The 25,479-nt window shown below is 44.5% G+C and overlaps 1 protein-coding gene across 1 annotated transcript in view; it reads left to right on the forward strand.

Moving 5' to 3' along the window:
* robo3 (roundabout, axon guidance receptor, homolog 3 (Drosophila)) overlaps nt 1–25,479 on the forward strand; it is a 149,403-nt gene that overhangs the window by 114,951 nt on the left and 8,973 nt on the right. Inside the window, exons 8-25 of the mRNA XM_071525397.1 lie at nt 2,213–2,384; nt 5,981–6,186; nt 11,462–11,543; nt 12,625–12,793; nt 14,629–14,795; nt 14,935–15,056; nt 15,587–15,803; nt 16,450–16,574; nt 16,866–17,049; nt 17,627–17,875; nt 18,508–18,547; nt 18,699–18,838; nt 19,262–19,561; nt 20,129–20,276; nt 21,035–21,253; nt 21,689–21,867; nt 22,366–22,473; nt 23,698–23,856. Coding sequence (XP_071381498.1) covers nt 2,213–2,384; nt 5,981–6,186; nt 11,462–11,543; nt 12,625–12,793; nt 14,629–14,795; nt 14,935–15,056; nt 15,587–15,803; nt 16,450–16,574; nt 16,866–17,049; nt 17,627–17,875; nt 18,508–18,547; nt 18,699–18,838; nt 19,262–19,561; nt 20,129–20,276; nt 21,035–21,253; nt 21,689–21,867; nt 22,366–22,473; nt 23,698–23,856 — 2,986 coding nt within the window. The remainder of the gene's footprint in view (nt 1–2,212; nt 2,385–5,980; nt 6,187–11,461; nt 11,544–12,624; nt 12,794–14,628; nt 14,796–14,934; nt 15,057–15,586; nt 15,804–16,449; nt 16,575–16,865; nt 17,050–17,626; nt 17,876–18,507; nt 18,548–18,698; nt 18,839–19,261; nt 19,562–20,128; nt 20,277–21,034; nt 21,254–21,688; nt 21,868–22,365; nt 22,474–23,697; nt 23,857–25,479) is intronic.

Below are 25,479 nucleotides of genomic sequence, written 5' to 3' on the forward strand. Positions count from 1 at the left end.
CTGGTATTATTCACCCAAGCGTGAGTCCGCACAGGCCTGCGCGTCTTCAGAAGTGCGTGTGTGTGTGTGGGTTTAGGCATGCATAAGTGTCTGTCTGTGTGTGTGTGTGTGTGTGTGTGTGTGTGTGTGTGAAAGCCGAGCCTGTGATAAGCATTGCAGCCTGTTGGAATGCGCTGAAAGGCCCGATGGGAGTGCGTGGGTGCCCGTAGCATGGCTCCCAGGTACAGATTAGAGGGAGAGGAGAGAGATTGGAGGGGGGCCTGGAGAATGTGAGTGGGAGAGAGCGAGAACAGGAGTGGAGGAGAGTGATAAAGAGAGGAAAGGCTTGGAGGAGGAGGTGGCTGCCTTGGAGTCAGATACCCAGAAAGTACCCGGGTCTTTCACACTGACAGCACAGAATATTAGTTACTGGCTAAAATAATGTCATGCGGTGTCAGAGCTTTCCTAGTAAGTGAGCACTTGTCTTGTCTTAAATCGGTCCGATGGCAACCCCTCATCTTCTGTCCTCCTCCTCCTCCTCCTCTCCCGCCATTCGTCTCTCTCTCTGTTCAATATACTCTCTCTTCCTCCCTCGCTCCGTCTTTACCTCTGTCCTCTCCCGCCCCCGCTCCTCCTCCACGCCTCTCCCCGCTCGATAACATCTTGGTTTCCGCCGCTCAATTCGGTTCAGTCCGGTTCTGTTCAGTTCAACTCGGTGGGCTTTAATTGCTTGACATTTGAAAAGACATCTTTATAAATCACCGTAATGATAATGAAAAAAAAAAAGCTAAAGGGATGACTAACAAAAATGGGTCAAAATCTCAATACACCTACATGCATTAAGTAACTTTAATAATAATAGTGATAGCAATGTTCAAAATGTCAATTTGCCGTCCTTTTTCTTCCCCTTTCTTCACCTCTTTTATCTTTTTTTCTCTGTCGCTCTCCATCTCTTGTTGTGTTTATTTTGGTGAGAGTGCTTTTGGGTGTGAGGATAATCCGGCGACCTCTCCCCCCACCCTGCTGCACCATGGGAACACACACACACACACACATAACACACGCACACGCACACACACACAAAATCGAATACACACAGACATAAACACATACAGGCATGCATATGTACACTCTGCTACACGCATGCACGTGTACATTCACACACACACACACACACACACACACACACACCCACAAAGAGGTACAACCCAAGTGTCCACTTCTTGCACAAAGGGGCAGCTGTCATTCAGTTGATAATTCCTCCATCTTTCCATGGCCGATCATTCCTCTCTCTCTCTTTCTCTATTCGCGTTATATCAAATAGAGTATTATCCACACAAATATCTTTTATATATCTTTTATAAGTAACCCATAATAGTCATTCCCTCTCAATGAACATGGCGAGAAATGCTCATAAAAGCTCCTATCCTTGAATGTTCAGGAGAGCTACATTTCTGATTAGATGCTGTGCGGCTGCAAAATTGAAAGTCTCATGGAGCTGCCAGTGGAGCAACACAAGTATGGCTCTGACATAACTTCCCTTGTTTTGTCGCTGTAGGCCTTTCCAGACTTTGTTCCTTTCCATATCAGCCCTGTTGACTGCAAGCGAGTGCTGTGTGTGTGTGCCCACATTCTGTGTTTTGTCCTACTTTCCCTCCATTCCCCTTTGACTGCAGTGAACAAGAATTAATTAATTAATGACTGAGGGAATGAATGTGTATTAAGCTAAAATGAGTCAACTGTGTGTCAACTCACAAGTTAACATTATTCAATGAACAAATGAATACTTGACTACTGTATATCACATGAATATGAACAAACAAAAAACATTTAAATCAATGAATGTATATTTAATCAATTAATAGATGAATGAATTAAATAATACATTAACCTGAACAAACAGTTGGTGTTCTGCTTTGCTAGTTCGCTACTTTTGCAAAGCAACCAATGTTAATATTAACATGCGACTACTAGCCACTACTAATGCTATATATATGTTAGCTAGTGTTCAAATCAGTAACACTAAATCAATCAAATCAAAACTGAAATGATCAGTTTACAGTCAAAAACAGCACAGAAATTGGCCATGTCTTGAAGTCTGTCCGAAGTTAAAATATGAAAATCACCTAAATTGGATAATAACATAACCGCAGCGCTATGCAAATAAAAACATGAATGAGCGATAAACGAGCTGAATGAAAAGCCTGATTGGCATGGTGGTTCTCCTCTCCAGATCCTGCTGTTCCCCATCCAGGAGCCGTCCCAGGCGGGCCGCTTCTCGGTGTCGCTGAGCGGCGAGCTGACCATCGCCGACGTCCACGCCGAAGACTCGGGCTACTACATCTGCCAGGCCATCAGCGTGGCCGGCAGCATACTGACTAAAGCCCTGCTAGAGGTGGAGAGTGGTGAGTGTAAACACACACACACACACACACACACACAAATAGGCAGGGTCGGGGATTATGGGATTACAGTAATCTGATTACAACAAAATAAACGGTGACTGTAATCTGTTAGAGTTAATGAAATAAACAGTAAGCCAGGTAAACAGTCGCAATAATCGCATTAAAGGTGCAGTGATTCCAAAAAAAGGCACAATGGTTGTTGTTAGTTACAATAATTATGGGGAGAAAACATTCTGAGCAACTACATTCATATTTCATGACTGCTTCTGTGTTTGTTGTTCAAAGACTCTTCAAATACTGTGGTCTGTTGTCACTGGGCTTTTTGCCAGTGCTGTCAACAACTCAAAGTCCTTTCCCACTGTTCAACTTTTTCCCATATTTCCTCATAAAAAGACATTTTGATATTATGAATGTCTGTTATTGTTCTTTATCACGCACTTTGCGCAATGCGCTGCAAAAATATCCATCTTGGCAAGTCATTTAGTCTCAAATTCAGTATTAAAATCTTAGATGAGATAATTCCCCTTCTTTATAATGCAGTTTCACTAGTTTTCAGGAATTTTCTGAGTCAGTATCTTGCAACAAGGCAGAGTAAGGTAGATCATAATACTTGTATGCAGAATGTGACACTTTGTACAAGAAAATCCTTGAAACAAGTTGATTTGTATTGGAAAGAAGTGAAATTGTCTCACCTTCATGTGGAAGATTTCGCTTTAAGATTTCAAGACTCGATACTGGACTAAATGATTTATTGAGATTAATATTTTTTGTAGTGTTTTTTATCTTTTATCAACAGAAACTTTATCAAACGTTTATCAACAGGAAAATAATTTGTTATCGTGTATTAGCATTTGTCAAACCAGTGAGTATCCTTAGCATGCAGGTAACTTTGCCCATTGGTTTCAATAATGAATGCTAATGAGGCGAACAAGCTGTTCTCTCGGAGGCTGAAGGGCAAATTGTAAAATGTTTTCTCCATAAAGTGAATGGAGAAGAAAGTTAAGAGACAAAAAGGCAAAATTCTTCAAAATTTCAACATTATTTCATTCAGCATGTGTATTCATTAATACAGTACGTGTGTTTTAACTCGTCCTCTTCAGTTAGATAAGCAGCTGCTAGTAGTCGCTATCACACGCAAACTGTTCTGTATTTGTAATCCAAATGCAACACCTTGCAATCCATAGACCATTGCCTCACTAATCTTTAACCTTCAGATTTTCAGCTGCGCTCTATTTATTTCATATATTATTTCTCACATTCTATCTGACTTTCCCCCCTCTTTTTCCCCACATGTGAACCCAAATAAATCTGGAAACCCTTCAAATCCGTCCCAAATTAAAAGATCCTTCCCCCAAATGAGCAAACAGCAGGAGTCTTTATCTGATGTAATCAAAAGGGACAAGTGGTGATGGCGCTATGCAAATAACCCTGCCGCAACATATGCTTCCCTCTCTGCCCCCCTCCCATTCAGGGAGTAAACAGGGATTTTGTTCAGATGTATCTCCTGCATTGACATTTTCACTTAGCTTTAGCTGATCTGCTACACTGCAGCATGCAAGTGATATGCTCAACATCTGTAGGCAAAAGTTGAATGGTGTTGTGAGTGAATACTTAATTATTTTTTTGCTCAGCCACTACATGTTAAGCACTGTGTGAGCATCGGTTGCCATCACTGAAGGGAAAACCAAGTACTAACACTTTTAAACAGTCTTGAGCTCCTTCCACTGCCATTTACGAATGTGCTTGAAGTTATATGACTTGTCAAAACTAAGCATAACTCTGCTAGTGGGCAGCACTTATGTCACAGTGTTTACATTTAACAGTTAACACACAGACATACAGACATGGAACAGGGCCATATAAGTGCATGAGTTCAGTTTCTCGGTCATGGTTGTCTATGGTTGGCAACGACACGACTGCCAAAATGGCTGTGGGTGCACCAGGGTCAAGTGAAAGCATGCTAACCCTATAGGACTTTTGTTTACTATGATTTTGCTGTGTATAGCCATCAAATGTGCCTAAGTGCACAAGCCCATAGTTAGACAGACATCAGTTAGATACACATCAGACAACCATGTGCATAGGAGGGGAAAAGATTTAACTATTTGCTCCACTCCCAATTGCTCTGTTGTGCTGCCCAATGGTGCAGCCAATGTAAACACAGCATGCAGTATTCATTTCTCAAATTCATTTTTTACATTTCTTGAGCTGAAAACGTCTCATAAAATGAAACAAGTTAAACATTCATGCAGTATTTAGCAAAGTTTAGTCTCCGGTGGGAATTCACCCTCAGCGTTTCGCCAAAGATCTGTCAGCATTAATTTGTCTAAGACATTCATTCTGTTTATCTTCTTGTATCTTGGCTGATGCAGTCAAAATCTCTGCCATCCCTCTTGTTTCGACAGCGATACAGTATGTTATATTGAATTTGAAATACTCAGTATTCCACTATTTGATTGATCAGTGTCTTATTAATAACTAATAACTAACAACCGCACATGGTAGATAGAACAGATTTTGATGTCTAGACATTATTCTATAAAACTTAAAACATGTATTTGGTGAGAGTGAAAGCGATATTGTTAAAAGACACCCAGCTGTCTTCCAACAGCATAATTCAAACAGTACAAGATTACTCAAAGGTTTGGTGTTTGCTGAAACAACACACTGAAGTATAATAAATAATAAATACTGTATTTATTGAGCTCTTGTTTAATTTCTTGCCAAATGGACTGTCGCTCTGACAGAAATGAACTAGATCAACATATCCCTCCTGAAAAATATGTCATCGATTTGCATGTGAACTGGGGCAGGACCGGAGAGATGTGGACATGAGAGCCGCTGGGAGTGGATGTTCTCTTATAGTGACATATATACACTGCAGGCCATGCTGCTGTTTTAGAGGCCAGAGAAAAACTCTGTCCCAAAGACCAAACTATTGACCTTAGTGGATGGAAGTAAATCTAGCTTGCAGGGTAGTGATGAGAAAATTGAGAAATGACCAGCAATGAAAAACACTGAAACAGGCCAAACAAATCAAATTCAGGCTGTATGGAGTTGATGCAGAGAGTGAGATGTAGGCTAATATTCCCCTTTAGCCTGTGATTGTTGGGACAGTTTGGTTTCTGAACTGCTGAGTGGGTAATTCAACCAAACATCTGTGATGGGAGGTGCCCACTTGATACCCACTCTCTCATCCACCCCTATTTCCTCTAACATCCAAGATAGGTTTCTACATAGTGCTCACAAGGCAGAGTTACATCAGATGTTGTGTATTATTCATACAGGACCCGATCCTGTGTGTGCATTGGTATTAAAGGATAATATTTTGGGTGCTTTTCGGTTTGATTGTTAGTTAGTTAGATAGTTTCCCTTTGTCCCATATTGGAGAGCAGTACTCTCTGCAAGGTACATAGCTCTGCAGTAAAGTAATTGACAAAATTTTGATCAGAATTGATCGGCATGATGGCAAAAACTAGGAAATATGGCCCATGTTGAAAATAACCGGAATTATCCTTTAATTGGTGAGCTGAGGAGTTTGTTTGTGCCTTTTAGCTCAAACCTGTTTCATCTGACTTTGTTCTCTCTCCCCGCAGCACCCTCGGACCACGTCCCTCCCATCATCCGTCAGGGACCGGCCAATCACACTCTAGCCCCGGGTTCCACCGCCCAATTACAGTGCCACATCATGGGCAACCCCCTCCCCAGCGTCCAATGGGAGAAGGACGGCCAGCGGATCCTCGGGAGCGACGGACGAATCAGCTTGATGGAAAACGGCACCTTCCAAATCACCAACCTCCAGGTATTTGAATAAAAGACTGCCATTCTATTTTTTCTTCACTTCATATCCTCTGCAAATATGGTTATTAGTGTATGAAATTTAGCTCTATTAGCCAAGTAAAATATGGACCGATTTGCCGATGCTCTCACTCTTCCATTCTCAAAGGTCAATTTCCTCAGCAAATGAAACCATATTCAGTCGTACCTGTGTAATATTGCCTCCTCAACTCATCGCTTCTCTCTGATGATCTTCAACTGGCTTTAATTCACTGTATACTTGTGCCAACTGCTCATTCCATCACAGCACATCCTCCGAAGGCCTCATCAAAATGTACTCACAAATCTATCACTATTTGCACATCAAACGCCACGCGGGTCACACAAGACACACACATTCCACGTGATGAAATGCCACAGTTTTAATTGCGGGGAAAGTATGAAGCATTTAAACGGGGGGACATTTTTATGGTTGACTCAAATGATGAGCTTTTGCGAGGGGCGGAGAGGCAGAGAACGTAGCGAAAACCGCACCGGCGGAGCGTGAGCGCCATGATAATGAGCGAACGAGGCCATTAGCGGTCGTTAGCGCCGCCGTACTCCATGCTAATGAAATCTATTCTACCCAGAATTCCCCCCGGGTGGGAAGCAGCACCTGAGGTCACCGCAGCATCGGCGGGCCTCGAGGAGCCTCACGCATTAATTGATTGTGGGTTCTCAATGATTAACGATCGCCGAGACTTGTAATTAAATCCTCGATACATCATTGCAAGAGAGGCGGCGAGGCGGAGCGAGAGGCAGACGGAGAAGCGGGAGGACGAGCGAAAGGAGAGGGAGAGGATGGAGAGAGGAAGAGACGAGAGCGAGAAGCCTAAAGTGCATTTTATGCTGCATTCGTGCCATATGGGAATAACCGTGCGAGCGACCTGACAGCTCAAAGCGCCGACTTAGAAGCGTTCACGCTTTCAAAGGCATTTGAAGCTTATCAAATGCCATGACTGAAGTGTTGTGTAGACTGTGTAGGCTGCTCTTGATCAGCCTTTTCACACTTACCACACACGCACTTAGCGATGATACATTTGATTTCGTGTTTTACAGCAAAGCAAACAATGCAGTGTCAACTACAAATGAAAAACACAGCAAGTAGTTTTGTCATGGTATTTTGTTCATTTTACTTGAGATTGAATGTGTCATTCCTCACACTTCAGATTCTTACTTGTTGGTGACATTAGAATTCAGGAAGTCGGAGAAATCAGAGTTCAAACCACGAGTCCCCAACTAGTGTTTTCTTGCAGCTGACGTGAACAATACTTTCAAGTAGGAAGCTCATATTTACCTTATTTTCCGTATCGCATGAATGCAACATTATAACCACTTATTCAACAGTTAGTGCTATTTCTCTCCATTTACTTCCATAAGTTGTGACAATAGGAAGAATAAGGACTTTTATGTGTTTTTGACTTGCACTAGGAGATTTAATCTACGTATTATAACATATAAAAGCACATACCAGTAAAAAGTTAGATCTAAATATTGGTTCTCCAGATTCCCTAAGAGGGGTTTGGATCAGTGATACATCGGATAGGTTTCCAAAAATCCCATAACTTTGCTTTATTCAAGCTCTGGCATTAATCAACTCTAAAGTTTATATCAAAAGAGAATATGAAGCACATGAAACGTAACGTAAAGCACAATCTCCCTTTTGCACTGTGAAAAAAAATTCAGCATCGCTAAAATACGTTTAACCCCAAAATAATCAGTATAAATAAGTAGATTTCATCTGGGCCCCTGGTGGGGGACAGATGGTCCGTTTGTTCCTCCTACCCCGGCAATGAGGAGATGCCATTACCCTGGGATCTCTGCCAGATACACACTATACACACTACCACTTTCCCCTACCGACGCCAAGACGGCCCGGACAGACGGGGGCCGGGGCGGGGCGGAGTTAGATGTGTGTTGCCCATTTTGCTAAATGCTTGATGTGTGCATGGGGGGGCATTGGGGGGGGGGGGGGGGGGGGGGGAGAGTATGGCATGGTTCAAAAAAAAAGAAATGGAGAAGGGCAGTTGGGTAACAGAGGGACCCAAACAGAGAGCGAGGAGTGTGACGAGGGAAATAACCAGCTGGATAGAGAGAATGGAGGAAAAAGGAAGGGGATCAGGGAGGAAAAAAATGGGGAAAGGAGATATGGATTAGATAAAAACAAGCCCACTGTAGTAAATCCCCGACTCAGGAACATCACAAGAGAAAGAATTCAAAGGGAATTTAAACACATGGAGGAATCAGAGACTTTGAATCCCAGTTGAAGTAATAATCCACAACATTTTCAGATGAATAAATGTCCGTCGACTGATAGAACAATAGTGATTCAACTTATATCCAGCTCATGAAAGCTTTTACATTTGCTGTTCTAAACACTCTGTGTCTGGTAGGTCTCTCCTGGGAATTTTTTTTTTTTTTTAATAAATAGAAGAAGAACTGGGTAGTTAGCATGAGCACTGATAGCCACCGTGGCTGAACAGACAAAGAAAAGAGAAACTCAAACTTCATCAACAGAAACTCCAAGGAAAAAGACAAAAGTCACAGCACTGGACACACTGTTTGATTGACAGGTGACCTCTGGGAAGTGCAGTGCAGAAACACCACAGCAACGAGCGCTGAGCACCATAGATATCACCAAATAAAAAAAAAATAGTCTCGCAAATTAGCACTTTAAGTCTGGAGCCTCTCTCTTCCTGCCTCCCTCCCTCCCTCCCTCCCTCCCTCCTGTTCTTCCTCCTCCTCACCTCATCCATTTTTCAGCAATCTGTTTAGCGCAGCGCCCGGAGCTGCCGGCCTTGATTAATAGTCAGGTGTCGGGCTGTTTACCCCCCACAGACACACACCCCCCTCCCACCCTCCGCGCCGATTCCCCATCCGCCGATCAAACGCCACCATCTGGGGACCCGCTTTCACCCCCTCAGACAGACGCACGGTCGGCCCGGCCCACAGGTCAATTCAAGGTCAGGGCCTATAGAAAGAGCGCGGGAGGGAAGAGGGGACGCCGCATGGGACGGAGAGTCACCTGTCCCCGTGTCCTGCAGGACGCCCTGACAAGCCACTTAGGCTTGAGTAATTCCTCTGTCAGCGTTACTGATGAGTTGGCCCACAGATACAGGAGAGGAGAATGGGCCTAAGTGAGGCATTAGTCACGATGGGCTCGCCGCGCGCGTCCCTTGCATAATGTATAAGGCGTTCAATGGGAGTAATATGGGTTGTGTTTGTGGAATAAGTGAATAAGGGGAAGGCAGATTGTGTTTGCGGGGCGACTGGGTGTGCATGTAAAATGATGGACTGCGTTGTAGGAAAGAAAGAGACTTTCGATGTTCTTTCATGAAACATCTCGCAACAAAACAGACGAAAAAAGTAATTAAAATCCCCCATTTACAAACTCCCACACACACCTGTATAGACACACACACACACACAAAAGCCACAACAAGAGTATTTACACTGCCGGCAGCCCTCACAGGTGCAATTAAAATTTAGATACAAACATTCAGGCTTTCTGCTCCCATCTGTGGGTAGAAAAGTCTGAAAAGGTCTTAATATGAATGATGTAGATATAAAAGCATTGAAATCTTAACACAGTTAGTAGAGGTCGTGTTTTTTTCACCGTGCAATGACAGGTTTCTTTGCAAACAAACATTTCAAGCTGCCTATTTATATTTTCAGAAGTTTCATTAGCTGTGTTCAATTGGAAATACGTCTGGTTTGGCCCGCTTTGTTTCTTTAGTTTGGTTTTTAAATTGGTGTTAAATTCAATTAAAGGCAGCATTAAAAAAAAAGGTCTTAAAAAGTCTTAAATGTGGCTTTCTGGAACCTGCAGATAACCCTGTGCGCTCTGCCGCCCACAAACATGCAGAAATGTGACAATGTGTAAAAAAAGGAAGAGCAGAAAGACCAGAAAAATATGTGAATATGAATCCCGGTAGCAACGCTCCTGCAAGATGTGTCGCGTTGAAAGAACCCCCAGTGTAGAGACCCCCAACATCTCCCACTGTTGTAAGCAATTTCACAGCCCGTCTAGCTTTTGGCTCGCCTCCCCAAAAATTTAATAGCCAGTGTTCACATGTGCACACACACACACACGCATGCACACATTTATCACACACCTCTTAATCACATCTGCTCATGGCCCGTCCAGAATGCTAAGTAGCTGTTGAGTATAAAACTCAGTCGGTGCCTCAGAAATTTCTAGACCTCTAGCTGGTCATTAAAATTCTGTCCTTTGATCCCTCCTTTAAGTCTCCCTCTCTGCCATGTAGGAATCAGACGAGGAACATAAAAGCCGACAGCCCAACAGCTTGACTTTTGGTTTTCTTTCAAATAGCACCGCTGAGAGTACCGTTTATGAAAAAATAAGAGATTTACCAGGTCTGACAAAATGACCAAAGTAGAAGCAGTTAATTGAAGCGTGCTTTTTGATGAGGCGTGCTTAATGAAAGTGGAAATATTCATATGCATTTGACAACAACTGATGCCTCAGAGGAGCAGTTTTCTATGTTAGCGTTAGGAATTATAAACAGACCTGGTTGAATATACTGTAGCCTTGGCTGAATTTCAATGAAATGTAAATATTATTTATAAGATCAAATGTCTTATGGAGGAAGCAAACACATTTGGTCACTTCACATCCGATCCCAGCAGCTGAAGTCCATCTGCTGCATGAACTGAAATTGACTTACCTTTTGGCTCCTTGTGCATCCAAAGTTCAACACTCTAGAGACTAACATTTTCAATGCTCATATTGGATATTATATATTTTCTACCTGTGTGCTGCATGCAAAGTCAGTCTGAATTGTTAGTAACCCCTCTTCAGTTGAGACGTTTCTTCCATAAAGCCTGTAGGAGTTACATGTACAAAAAGATTGTTTGTAATGATGGAATACCAATGCAGATATAATGTGATGGCTCTTGAGAGTGTTTTACATGCAGTATTTAACTATTGCAGTCAGTGGGAGCTACAAGATGGTACAAACTAATACTAAAATACCAATCTTGCTCTCAGGTGACTGTGACACACTACATCTAAGAATCACCTGGTCGGCATTGTGTGAATTTTCTGGCTCTCAGTTCTGCCAGTTTTCAGCTGTGCCAACTTCCCTCTACTCAGTATTCTGAATAGCATGCTGTTTTGAAAGATATGACATTTAGTCTCATCCACTGGTAATGGGTACGTTGTACTTACAAAGTATCACGACACACACACACACGCACGCACACACCAACGCTAACGATACACACTTTGTTGTTGCCAGGAAACGGACTCTGGGGTTTACACCTGCCTGGCCTCCAGCTCCAGTGGAGAGACGAGTTGGAGTGGAGTGCTGACAGTCAAAGGTAAATACTCTCTGCATGCATTAAATACATGCAGATTACAAATCTGTGAAGCGGCAGCATGTAATAACATGGTGATATGAAAAAAAAGAATACCCATTGCGGTGCTGAAAATAGGCCTGCATGATTACAGCTAAAACGATAATCCTGAATATTTTTGCTAGATCTCACGATTATTAATCAGTATTATAATGTTCAATGATTTCATTGCACTTTTTGCATGTTTTATCAACAGTTTGACTATTTCCAACCACAGCTGGAAAGTGAAATGTTGACGCTAAAATCATGATATATGATCAGACACAAATAACTGTACAGCTGTAGCTGAAAAATCTATCATAATATCAGCTATAATGTGACTACATACAAAAGAAAAATCACAAATCAAGAATAAGTTCAAGTTCAAGTACGAAGGCAACGTTCCCCGAGTCCGTGCAACTGCTCATCGAGTCGTAGAGTAAACAAGCAGCTGAGGCTAATCAAGGCACTTAACCCCCCCCATCGCTCCAGCGGTTGTTACTGGGCAGCTTCCAAGTGTGACTGTGTGTAACCGTGTGAACGTGAAGCCGGGTGTTTTGCTGGAAAAGAAGAGGCGCGATCAGAAGACTCCCCTCCCCGGATAAATAAAGCTCACGGAACAGTGAAGTCACGGCACTATCTCCTCGTAAACCACGATGCTTTGCGATGTCCGGGCCCGTGTCCTTTCTCTCTCTCTCTCTGTGCAACCCATTAGGTGTGTCGTGTATAAACATATTTCAAGCTGTAGAGATTTCATTAGCGGCATTAAACGAGGGAGTAAAGACTCGAGAGGCTATTGCGATCACATCTAAGGTCGTTATTTGACTATTAGCGCTGGAGCGTTGCGACGGTTATTGGCGGTCATCAGGATCTAGGAGTTGTCGTGAGAAGGGAAAAAAAAAATGAGGCCCGGCAATAGCGGAAGTCTGTTAGAACCGAGCCTGCAGGAACAATGATGCAAAGACTTCGGTCAACATTAGCGGCATGACATAGAGGACGTTAAGAGACAGTGAGCATTGACATTGCGGTTAAATGACATTGATGACACCGTCCTCTCTTCTTCCAGAGAGCGCGGACTCGTTGGTTTCTCAGGCCGCGGAGCCCTTCCAGTTGCCAGGCCCTCCGCACAAACCCATAGTCACGGACGTGTCCAAGAACAGCGTCACTCTGACCTGGCAACCCAACGCCCACGAGGGAGGAGCCGCCGTCACCTCCTACATCATCGAGGCCTTCAGGTGAGCCGTGCAAAAAAAACAGAAATTAGAGCATCATAGGACACTAAAACTCTCCACTGAAACCCAGACTAATGACACAGAATCTGCACTTGTTGACAACACAACCAGCAACATGTGCCACTGGCAGTGGAAAAGGCTGACGCTCACACACACACACACATGCATACATGGCTGCAAACACACACACACACACAGCAGTTGTGCTTTGTGGGTAATTTAAATACTCATGAATCTGAATGCACCTCAGTAGGAACGGGCAAGGAATCCTTAAGCTTTTTTTTTTTTTTGCCTGAGATGGAATCCGCCTCAGATTGATTACTGGGAAGAAATCTGTTATTTCTTTCCGGAAAAGTTGATTCGGTGCAGCGGGATGGGTGGATAGATGGATGGATGGATGGAGGGGAGGGAGGGAGGGATGGAGGGGAGGGGAGGGATGGATGAGGAAGGAGGAAATGGGGCTCCAGATGAAGATAAGCAGTGGAAATGTGTCCATCCAATTCGATAAAGCGTGCACACGCACACGCACACACGCACACACACACATACACCTTGGCCCTTGGCAGTAGTGGAGCGTTTCTGAGTAACGCAAACTGATTCCTTATAAAGCCGCTGGAGGGGACCGATGGGATGTTTGCAATAACATTTCCTTGCCTGAGGTGCTGAGGTTTGTTTGGAGGAGTACGGGGTTGGGGGTGGCCTCTCTGTGTGTGTGTGTGTGTGTGTGCGTGTGTATGTTTATGCAATGCATAATAGATTCTTAGTGCCTTTTTAACGTAAGAACATAGACGTACCATCCTCCCCATTCTCCTGAGACTGCATTAATGTTGTCCTTCATTGGGGCAACAGCCTTGGTGTATGTGTGCGTGTGTGAACCTCCGCCCAGCATCGCCTCCACAAAGTTACCTTGAATTTAGAGATGAGTATTCATGAGCGGCGGGGTCGTTTTCCCCTTCGGTCTAATTGCGCAGGTCGGCAATAAAGTCAGTTTTCCGCAACCCCCCCCCCCCCGCTACCCTGGGGGGAAATCTAAAGGTGTCAAACAAATGGTTGGAGAGGCTTTTGTGACTGCTACTCAACCAAGGTGACAATAAATTCACAGAGAAAAAGGAAGAGAAGGGACAAAGAGGAAACGGGGTTGGGGGTGGCGGGATAATGCATCTGGGGGAGTGTCACAAGGCCGAGAACATGCCCTCCTTTCCTGCTGGCAGCTGTGCGTTGTTACAAGCTTCATTACATTATTCATCAAGAAAGCAAATCGTATCATTTGCAAGAGATCTTCTAGTGAGCACCAACTTTTCTCGACTGGCCAACTTTGCTCACATCTGCTATTGTTTACCAGGGTTGGTGCAATGCACTGCGGTAGGAAATACTGGGGGAAGCCAAAAATAGACGCCTCTATTGCCTAGAGATCTTTCATCCGTCGGTTAATTGCGTAGCAGCGCATCAAATCAGCATTGCAAAGCACGCTTGAACACAGCACCTTAATGCACATCACAATGTGAAACTTGAAAAGACACACAGCCTTTGGGTTGTTGGCTTCTACAGAAAGGACAACCGTCACATGAATAATTACATCAAATGCAATATATCTCCTGCGCAAAGATCACAGCAAACACTTTGATATTCAACAGATGTTGATATGATGGCCTGCACCGACACTGTGTAACACAAACCTGTGTAAGTACAGCAGCAAACGTTGAGATGATGCCTGTCAGTACAAACCAGTTTCCTATAATAGTATCATTCATTCTCTTACCTAACCCTAACTCAAACCCTAAAGAATGAAAACACTTTACACGCGGTAACGGCGATTTCATCCTTTCGTCCTGTTCTAGCCAATCAGCGGGCAGCACATGGCAGACGGTTGCCGACCTGGTCAAGATGGAGACGCATACGATCACCGGCCTCTTCCCCAACACCATCTACCTGTTCATCGTCCGGGCCGTCAACGCCTACGGCCTGAGCGACCCGAGCCCCATCTCCGAGCCCGTCCGAACTCAAGGTCAGTACCCGATCCCGAGTCTGTACCCTCCTTGCGCCAAATGAAAACTCGATTCATATCTAAAAGTATCCTCAAAAGGGACACGTCTCCCTGAAATACACTATATCACGCGCTAAGTGAATATGTGTGTTTCCGCCAGATGTGAGTCCCACAGGTCAGGGCGTGGACCACAGGCAGGTGCAGAGGGAGCTGGGAGAGGTGGCCGTCCAGCTTCAAGAGCCCGTCACGCTAAGCACAGCTTCCATACAAGTGTCCTGGACTGTGAGTATCTCCTGATGCACTTTTTTTTTGTTTTAAACCTTTATTTATTTAGGGAAGGTTGAGTGAGGACCGTGCTCTTTTCTAGCAATGCCCTACTTCACATTGACACAGTTGCTGGGGGTTCAGCGCCTTGCTTAAGGGCATGCTGACGGTAGTTCTTGAGCGAAGGGAGAGTGTTGTTCGCTCACTTTCCCCACCCCCATCTTCCCAGCCGGTCCAGGATTTCAAACTGTATATCCTGTCTTGTAACAACTCCCGCAGATTTCATTATTACCATGCTGAAGGAGACAAATGCCCCTTTCTGCTTCATTCTGTCTTCTCCTATCCCCGCTGATTTGGGCAAAACTCCCTCTTCCTCTTCTTGCTCGCCTGTCATTTCTTTCTCCTTCAATATCCTCATCCCCTTCTCTATCTCTGTCTACGCTTCCTCCTTCTCCTTCTACTCTACCCCAATGGTTTCATGCTCCATCTCTCCTTTCCCTTCTTTTTTCTCATGTTTTCCCCCCCGATGCCTCCTTGAATCCGTCAAGGTGGACCGTCAGTCCCCGTACGTGCAGGGCTACCGGCTCCTCTACCGACCCAGCGGGGGGACCTGGCTCCTCCAGGACATCAACTCGCCCTCGGAGCGCAGCGCCGTCCTCACCAGCCTGCTCAAGGGGACCGAGTACGAGATCAAGATCCGGCCCTATTTCGACGAATTCCAGGGCAAAGACAGCCGAACGCTGCTGGTTCGAACCGCGGAAGAAGGTAGGGGGTGATGGTGAATTTGTGGGGAGCGGGAATTATTCTGAAAGAGCATCTCAGTACAGTTTTTGAAAATGCCAACTCATTAGACTACATTAGTACACATGCATTTCAGTAGTGTCATTTTGGGGTCGATTTTCAACACCAAATTAGATCACATTCAATTTTGGTTCAATTATATTGATCCCTGTTTTCATTAAATTCAGCTTCATAGTCATTACAGTTTGCTATCTTTGTAGCTGAAGGTCCTCAGGCTGGTCTATATTGACTGTGCCAAAGTCTAGATTAAAAACAAGATGGCAGCTTTGGCTCAACTTGCCTTAGGAGCTTAGGCAGACCAAAACACTATTATCTTTTAAATCAGTTGTTACAACTCATTTTTATAGACTTGCCTTCAAGTAATGACCCTTTTTAATTTTCTTTAGCTCCTTTTTACGGTTTACTTTTATGTTTCTTACCTTGCTTTTATTGCTTTTTCTGTCGATTTTATGTTTTTGGATGGTTTTTTTTTGTTTTTTTTACTCATTTGTAAATTGCTTTGAAACTTTGTTGTTGATGATTATTATGATGATGATGAATATTCTTATTATTATGCCATTCAGTGTGCTGTGTTTTCACTATCAATATGCTCTCTCCCCACCTGTTAAAGTCCCCAGTGCCCCTCCCAGAGCTGTTACAGTGGTTACAGTGAAGCTAAGCAACAGCTCCAGCATCAGCGTCTCCTGGGAGCCGCCACCCAGCGAGATGCAGAACGGCATCATCCAGGAGTACAAGGTAAACAAACCTGAGTCGAGTCAAACTTTATCTGTACTTTAACACATTTCACACACAAGGAAACTCGGTGTGCTTTATAGAAAGGCGGTAATAGCTTAACGCCTACAAAAATAGTACAATCCTGCTATAAAAATACTTATCACAGAGAAAACAAGCGCACAAATATCACATAGAGAACCCTCCCCCTCAAAATGTGCACCTACACTGAATGTACAAAATACAGAAGTGCACAGATGAGGTGAATGAAAAGCCGTTACTAACCCGAATCCGACTCTCCGTGTATCCAATCAGGTGTGGTGTGTGGGCAGCGCCAACGACAACCAGACGCGCTACTACATCAACAAGACGGTGGACGGCGAGGTGCTGTCCACGGTGCTGAAAGGCCTGATGCCCGGCGTCCTCTACCAGGTGGAGGTGGCGGCCGTGACCAGCGCCGGGGTCGGAGCTCGCAGCCAGCCGGTGTCCGTCCTCATCAGTGAGTCCAACCTTTCAAAACACCAACGAGAGAAATGACGAGTCCAGTGAACGGGCCAAGATGCTGATTTACTGAAGAAGAGCATTTTTCTTTTGGGCTGAAACTGCAAAAAACATTAACCGGGCTGCTGTTTCATGGCTTCATCGCTCAAGATATCTTAGCAATAAAACTTTCAAATTTCTTGAATTGATATGGATAAAATTATGTAAGCATGTTTACTGTTTACCCCTATCATCCCCTATCATTTCTCCACTAGACACATCAAGACTGCCTGTAATCTTTTACTCCTTACATTTTTTCTACCATATGGACACTATTATATCCATGGTAATTTTTTTTTTATTGGGTGGTTTATTTTTCTCATTCCTGCTGATCTCCAACATATGCAAATGCCCTTTCAGTTACAGAAACCCTATCACAAAACATAGCAGTAAAGCTTTGCAATGGTAGCCTGGATACAACAGTGGCTCAATGAAGAGAATGGCTTAAAAAGTGGAAAATCACAAGTAGTTCCCCTTAATCCCTCCATCTACTCTATCAGTTCTTCATTCTCATACTATCTCCTCCCTTCCCCCAGAGCTGCCAGCTGAACAACCCCTCATGCCAGGCGGCGGGGGCGGCGGCGAGGGCGGCGGCGGCGGCGAGGAGAGCAGCGTGAGTCTGGCCGAGCAGATCACCGACGTGGTCAAACAGCCGGCCTTCATCGCGGGCATCGGCGGCGCCTGCTGGGTCATCCTCATGGGCTTCAGCGTCTGGATCTACTGCCGACGCAAAAAGAGGAAGGAGCTGAGCCACTACACTGCCTCCTTCGCTTACACGCCGGCAGGTAAGGAGGAATCATGATGGATGTCACTGGAAGGAGTGCTGAGATTGTGGTGCGAGGCTTTCCATGGCCACGCATTTCTTACTCAAGTGGCAGCAGTTACAGTATAATCTTTTCTCATACAGGTAAAATAGTTCTTGATAGTCTCAAGCATTCATCCAATACTTCTACGTCTCTTCATGCTACTATACATGGGTTTGTACTGTTGTTCGCATTGAGTCTATTCACTCAAGCGATGCTCAAGGTAAAAAAGAACAATAACCAGTGTGAGTGTCTTGGTTTAGAGGAGGATAGATCCACAGTTTGGGGGCGTTTTCTCCACTATCGCATCGGCTCTTCTGCAACATGCTGGAGCCACATCAAACCTCGTGGACTCCTTCCAGTGAGGAGAAATGAAAAACGTATTCTACGGGAATCAAAAGCCCCGATTCCAGATAACAGAAGCATAGTCTAGATTGAACAAAAAGGGAATTATCCTTGCAATCGTAGTTATTTCATGCGCATGTGCCTGTAAGCGAGAATACTCAATGCCTTCCCCAAAAAGGAAAGCTAAGTAGGCCACAGAAGTGTGACATGCATGAGTCAGTTTACTGCAGCACACCCTCCTCATCGTCTTCTCTCGTTGTCTTCTGCAGTTGGTTTCCCACACGGAGAGGCATCGGGACTCAATGGAAGGTAAATATGCCCTATGTTGATATTATACTATGTGCTATGTACCCTGGCTATCAATAGACTGACTGGATTGATAAGTGTGAATGTTCTTGTGAAGGTTAATTTAGATGTTTCTCCATTGGAATCTGAAAGTAATGCCCATATGTTTCTCCAGGCCTGGCGTGCTGGGAGGCAACATGGGCAACTACCCGTGGTTGGCGGACTCTTGGCCCACCACCAACCTAGTCCACAGCGGTAAAGAGGCCGTCAACTGCTGCACCTCCAAACACGACACAGCTGATAGATACTACAATGGTAGGACACTGCATACTGTCACTAATCAATGGACATATGTTCTTCAGTCAGTTTCAGGAATGGTTCATATTTCTGATTTTGTAATCTTATGCTAGGATAATAGCTGCTGCGGCAGAGCTTTGTCTTTTTTTTTTACTTCAATTGAAAATTCACTTGGTTATTCATTGTTAAGTGAGTTTCATGAGCCGCAGGGCCTTGAATCCACATTGTAGTAGTTCAAAAATGCTTGGGCGTCAATGAGAAAGTAATCTTCAGTCCTGAAAAGCTTGTTTGGAGATGCAGGTTTTTGTCTGCCTACAGCGATAAGCAGCAGCATTTATTTCGATGAAACCGAGCTAACGGATTCCTTGCGAAAACAACACTAAGTAATAATAATTTAAAAAAAAATTTTCACAATATCCCCTCCCGCTCGCTCCATCCTAGAAGCGGGTATCTCCAACTACCTGAATCAGACGGAGAAGTACAGCATGGGGGGCTCCACCGAGGGTCCCATCTACAGCACCATCGACCCCACCAGCGAGGACCTGCACAGCTTCAGCTACGCCCAGCACACCACCGCCACGCCCTACGCCTCCACCTCCATCATGCCTTTCACCAGCCAGACGCAGGCGCCGGCCCACGGCGCCGAGCCCCAGGACGACGGACACTGGATCACCCAGCCGGGGCCGTCCGGGGCACAGTACGCCCAGCCGGACCGCTGCAATGGTGAGGAGGAGACAACCAGTAACTTCTTTTATGTCCCGCCCCCATAGTACATGATATGGAATAATACAAACTGTAATAGAAACTACTATAACTCCTTAATGCGTCAAGATACAGAGTTCACATTAATACCGCCCATGTGTTATGTGAGGGAAAGTATGTTGACATTGAAATATTTCCTAACTAATGCATTATTTAGTTTAATTAATGACCTAATTAGCATAACTGGTTATGTTTAATGTATCATGGTGATTATGGCAGGACATTAGGCAGCTCAAGTACCTCTTGTTTAATCAGTTGTTTTTCTTATAGGTATTGCATGTTATGTGACAATTGAAGGATACCAATTGTTGCTGTCTCAGAACTGAGTGTTCCTGCAATAATTAAAGTAACATGAATGATGAAATGAAGCGCCATCAATCATCACCCTGAATCTAAACTCCCCACCCCTCGCAATTAATACAGTAAAAAGAAAAAGAAAAAAAACGAACAAATTAACAAAATAAATGAATAAATGAATACATACATATATACATACAATGGATACCTTCAAGTAAACCATTGTGTTTCTCTGTGTGTTTTTTGCAGGTAAGCCCAAGCAGAAGGCGATGGGCAAGGCTGTCAAGACGCCGTCTCTGACCTGGACGGAGCCCCTGCCCCCCCCTCCCTCCTCTGGGGAGCTGGAACAGTGTGGCCAGGACGACCAGCCACCAGAGCACGAGGACATGGACATAGGGTGAGTCAGACTCTCCCTCCACGTCTCTCTCTCACACACACACACACACACACACACAGCTCTATAAATGAACATGATCACGTCTTTACCCTCACCTCTAACAGGCACATTAACTATTGAGCCCAACGCGGTTCTTGCGCCTCTGGCTTTGACAACTCAATTACCTTGGCCCTGGTCAATTGTTTTACTGATTTAGCTGTTTTCCCAACCCTTAAAACACAATTAGCTGTGTTCCTCTTCACCAGGGATTCTTTCAGCCCTCGGAAAACAAAACTACCATTCACTATCGCTCTCTTAGCAGCAGCCCCGCCTAAGCGGAAGCTTCACCTCCTACAGTTTTGCCAGCGGCAATGCCCTCCAACTTGAGTTGAGCCCAAAAGAACAGCTTTAATATTGGAGTAGCCTCATGACTAGTTGTGTAACACGCAGGATTTTAAGGCATCAGCAAGCAAGCAGGCTGCCCTCACCAGTATCTTTCACACACACACACACACATACAGATGAGACTCATATTTTACATATTAGGCTTTTAGCTGATGTAGGCAAGGTAACAGAAAATTGTGTGTGCTTTACAAGATATATAAAAATGTAAGCACTGAATAAAAAACACAAACGATAGCTAAAGAGGAGAAAAGAATGAACTGCAAAAGGGTAAAAACACAAAAAATCCACCATACTCTTTGAAATTACACAGCATCCAATTTTCTCTGTTCTAAACCTTTCTTTCTTTCTTTCCTGTTCTCCCTTCCCCGCCGCAGCTCAGACGAGGAGTGGTGCCCCCCCCTCCCGGAGAGGACCTACCTGATGGAGGGCTGCGAGGACGGCCCCACTCCCCCCCACAGGGCCAACGCCTCGTCCCCGGCCACCTCCTACAGCCACCAGTCCACCGCCACGCTCACCCCGTCGCCCCACGAGGAGACCAGGGCCCCCCACGACCTGCCCCGCCTCAACCAGCTGGACGGGCAGCAGCTGTCACGGTACGGCACGGACAGGAGCCCCAGGCACTACAGTGAAGTCATGCTTCAAAAGGAACAAGCTTGTTTGGGGGGGGGGGGGGACGCAGTTTGATATGTCATTTTCATAGCCTGCTGCAGAGATTCACACCTACCATTCACATCTACTGTATGCAAGCCTTGGTGATTTCATTCTTGAAACACATTGTCTCTTCTGTATTTTTAGCAGTATAGTAATTAATAGATAGAACTATACGTTGTGTTGCTGTGAGAATTTACCTTTGACTCTAACTCTGACTTTAACTAGGTATCTTCACACCTTAGCTGCAAACTGTCACACATCCTCCGCAGTCCTCTTCGCATATTCATAAACAGCCATGCGTCATTGGCACAAATCAGCCTGGATTCCGGTGATTTTTTCCCTCTCCAGTAACGTGTTGCTGTCATCTCCCATAGCAGAAGGTTACCCTGCGGTCCGGTGCCAGTTCCCCAGGCGCCGAGCCCACCTCTCACCCAGTCCAACCCCAACCTCTCCGGCCAACAGCATCACGGCTCATCGGAGGTTGGCACGCTCCAGTGCCAAAGTCCTGCCCATCGCTGCCTCCTGCATGAAGACGGCGCCGGCCCCACTACACCCGGTAAAGTGGCACGCAAAGTCTCTGTGAAAAAAATCACATGTTAAATAATCAAATGAATGTGCATCCTATTGAACCGAATGGTAATGTTAGGTGTGATGTCAAACCAAACTGACATTTTCAAATAATATTCCTACTGTACCTCATTTTGTTTGAGTCGTTAAGTACAATTTGCCTGTTATCATCAATTTAGACAGCAGAATTGTGCGTCACTATATCCCAAAATCACCATATCATCACAATATTGAATTATTGCCTAGCCCTACTCACACATATATGCCTGCACTCACACACACACACACACACACATATACATTAGCAACAAATAAGACCGTGAAAGGCAGCTGTACACACGCACATCCACAGTAGAATTGTGTTGATTTGCATTTGCATGGAACAGCTGCTACAAAAGCCAGCACACACACTGTGTCCATTTCTTGTTAATACTGAGAAATGCAGTTTCTGATGGCATTGTTATTCCCCCCCCCCCCCCTCACACAGTGCACGGCCGTCCCTCCCCAGCAGACACATACACTCCCCCCAGCCAAAAATCACGAGTGAAAAAAAAGACGTCCAAGAGTGCGGCGTACAGAAGAGACATGCAAGGAGGTGAGTGTTTGTCAGTCCGTGGTGTTCGAGCTCCTCGGATCGTCCTACACAAAGGTGTGCATGCTCTCTGCCGTGCTCGTCTTCCTGGAGTTCATCACACCGAGGTCTCATTGTTCACTCCAATTTGCTTTTACAAAAGCAGCACTATTTTTAATCACTGACATTTGTTCAGTGACGTGACAAGAAGGGTTTTAAAAAGCTGTTGAACACACTGAGAAGAATTTGCCATTAGAGGTAAAAGCATAATTACGCAAGACCAAGGCCTAACATTGTTCAGTTATCAAATGTATTCTGTAGCCTGAATGTCTTTGGACATGCAGAACTACTGGAAAAGAGAATGTAAGTTATTTGCAAGTTATTTGCTGTTACTTTTCATTTTTCTTTGTCGACTAAAATTATTAATTTACTAAATAAATGAACACCTAAGGGCAACTCAGAATTTCACCATGTACACACAGATATTCTGCAACTCCACTGTGACTCATATACACATATATACAATTCTTATGATGGCAAGATGTAAGGCCAGCGTCCCTGCCTGAATGTACGGCACACATTTTTTCAGTACATTATGTTTAGCAGGTTGTCATCTCCGAAACAGATTGGAACCGATAATCATCAGAAGTTGCACTGCACTGTGTAACCTTGAATCTAATTAAACAGAATGCGACTGCGCGTGAATCACTCAATGAAAGCCCATCATTTTAACAAGCAATAACGCTCAAGTCAAAAAGTCATTGTTAATTTAAATATGTCCTTGTTTTGTAAAGGAAAGCGATGCTATAACTAGTCTCTTGGGTCAATTATGCATGGGAAAACAGACAACAAAATACTCTCACTGTTCTTATGTGCCTCTTATCTAAAAGAATCCGGAGACTAAAAATAGCCTGAATGCGTCCGATGAAAAAGGCAGTAACAGTCAACAGAACACAAAGGATGCTGGAAGTGTATCTTGTGAGGAAGTTTGGATGGATTCAGGCACACACAGTTGAGCCAAGGAAGCTCTCGAGCCATTGGAAACACTCTTTGGATCAGGGCTTTTGCAGTAACCTTCACCGTTTATCTGCAAATACACATATATATATATTTGCTTTATCGTTTTTTTTCCCCCTTCATCTAACCTTCTGTTTCCGCATCCTCACCTTTCTCTCTCAGCTGACATCATTCCCATTCTTCCGTGTGCGGTTTCTCATCAACCGTTTGGTCCGCCTCTTTTCTGTTCAGACCTGCCCCCGCCTCCGGAGCCGCCCCCGGAGGACGGCAGGTTGCAGGGCCCCCCCGGGTGCGTGGAGGCCGGCCATGTGGCTGCTGGAGCTCTGTCCTCCCTGGAGAAGAGGGAACACAGCCACCAAAGGAAGGGCTCAGGACCGAGACAGACCGACAGTAAGATGAAGTTTCCGTTTTCCGCAGAGCGTCGTAATTCAGTCATAATTTGATTTAGGTTTTGCAGAATCAAATTTGTGAAATGCGATGTCACTCCTTGTTGAAATGTGAAATGTACGGCGGCCTAGACAGGCAAAGTGCACTGCAGCAAAGGAACACATTAACCAAACGCACAACAAATACAACAACGCACTGGAACAAAGGAACACACTACATTAACCAAACGCACGCAACAAAAACCCACAACGGAAATGACTTAAATTGCGGTCGGATCTCATAAGAGGATTGACCAAATTGTGGAAATGTTTGCTATGATCAATCAAGCAGTGGAAACCGTTGATATTGAAGCAAGCGGCCGAAACCACGGGTGAATTTTGAAGCCAATACAAAAGTAGCAGCAGGCGGCAATTCCTCTAACATCCACTAGGGGCCGGCTCCAAAAAGACTCCAAACCCGGTCCAACTCCATGCAAGTCAATGGGACCACAACCCAACTTCTCACTCAAAATATAAAGTCAATACATTTTTTCAACAAGAGGTTATGGTCTCAGTAGCTAATTTCACTTCTTCTAATGTGTGTCCAAATGGCGATTTTCAAAATAGTTGCGTCATTAACGAGATATAACTTATAAAACTGGGTTGTATTCCGAGTGACTGACAGGTCGCCTGTCCAGTGATCGACAGGTCGCCGATTATGGACCAATAGCAGGCGGCGCTGCGGCTCTGTGGACGACCCTCAGCCTCGCTTTGGCTGCTCTGGCTCCAAAAATGTCAACATGGCGGCGCTCATAAACCCAGTCTTTTGGCTTCAAAACAGCCCTTCAGAAACCTCTGGGTGACATCACACTCACTGCGTCCATCTGTTTTTACAGTCTGTGTATTGAAGTTGTAAGATAAAAGTTAAGAGTTAATGCTGTTAGGCTACTATACTATACATATATTCTGTGGGATTAGTTTGGGATATCTGGGATCATTTGGCGCTTAATGCGGCAATAACCTTAGAATTTTGTCTACGTTTAATGAAAAGCAATCTATTGGAACCTGCTCTCATCAGGTGTGTCCAATTATGTAATGACAAATAGCCCCACAGTATGTCTATAGTCCACATTAACTTCTAAGATTTTATTATACAATATTCATTATTGTCATTTATTTAGCTTTGATTAAGCATTAGTTGAAGTAGCTATTATTAATTTAAGAATTTAAGCAGACAGTTTTAAATCAAATTTAAACTGTTTTCTTCTACTGCTTAATAATAATTTCTCCCTTAAGGACATGGACCAGTATCAGATGATCTCTCAGAAGCGGAGCTCAGCTGTAGATACTTTGAAGTGGGAACCATATTTGAAATGATGCTGGAATTCTTCAGAGAAAACCACAATATTACAATGTTTTTGCAGACATTTACTTCCAAATTAAGAGGTTTGACACGGAGGACCAGTTTCTCTCCGATAGCCAGTGTGCGTTCAGCCATTAGTGAAGAATTGAGAGGACCGGGCCAACACTTTGGATATCGAACAATGTCTCAAACGTTACAGCAAAGGTACGGTCTCACGATGAAAAGAGATACAGCCACGCAACTTCTGTCAGAGACGGACAGAGGAGTGGTGCAGCGGTCTACCCG

This window comes from Centroberyx affinis, unplaced genomic scaffold (assembly GCF_046629955.1).
Source record: "Centroberyx affinis isolate AG114_WGS23_722 - 3 ecotype Tasmania unplaced genomic scaffold, CSIRO-AGI_Caff_v1 ptg001291l_1, whole genome shotgun sequence".
Classification (NCBI taxonomy): Eukaryota; Metazoa; Chordata; class Actinopteri; order Beryciformes; family Berycidae; genus Centroberyx; species Centroberyx affinis.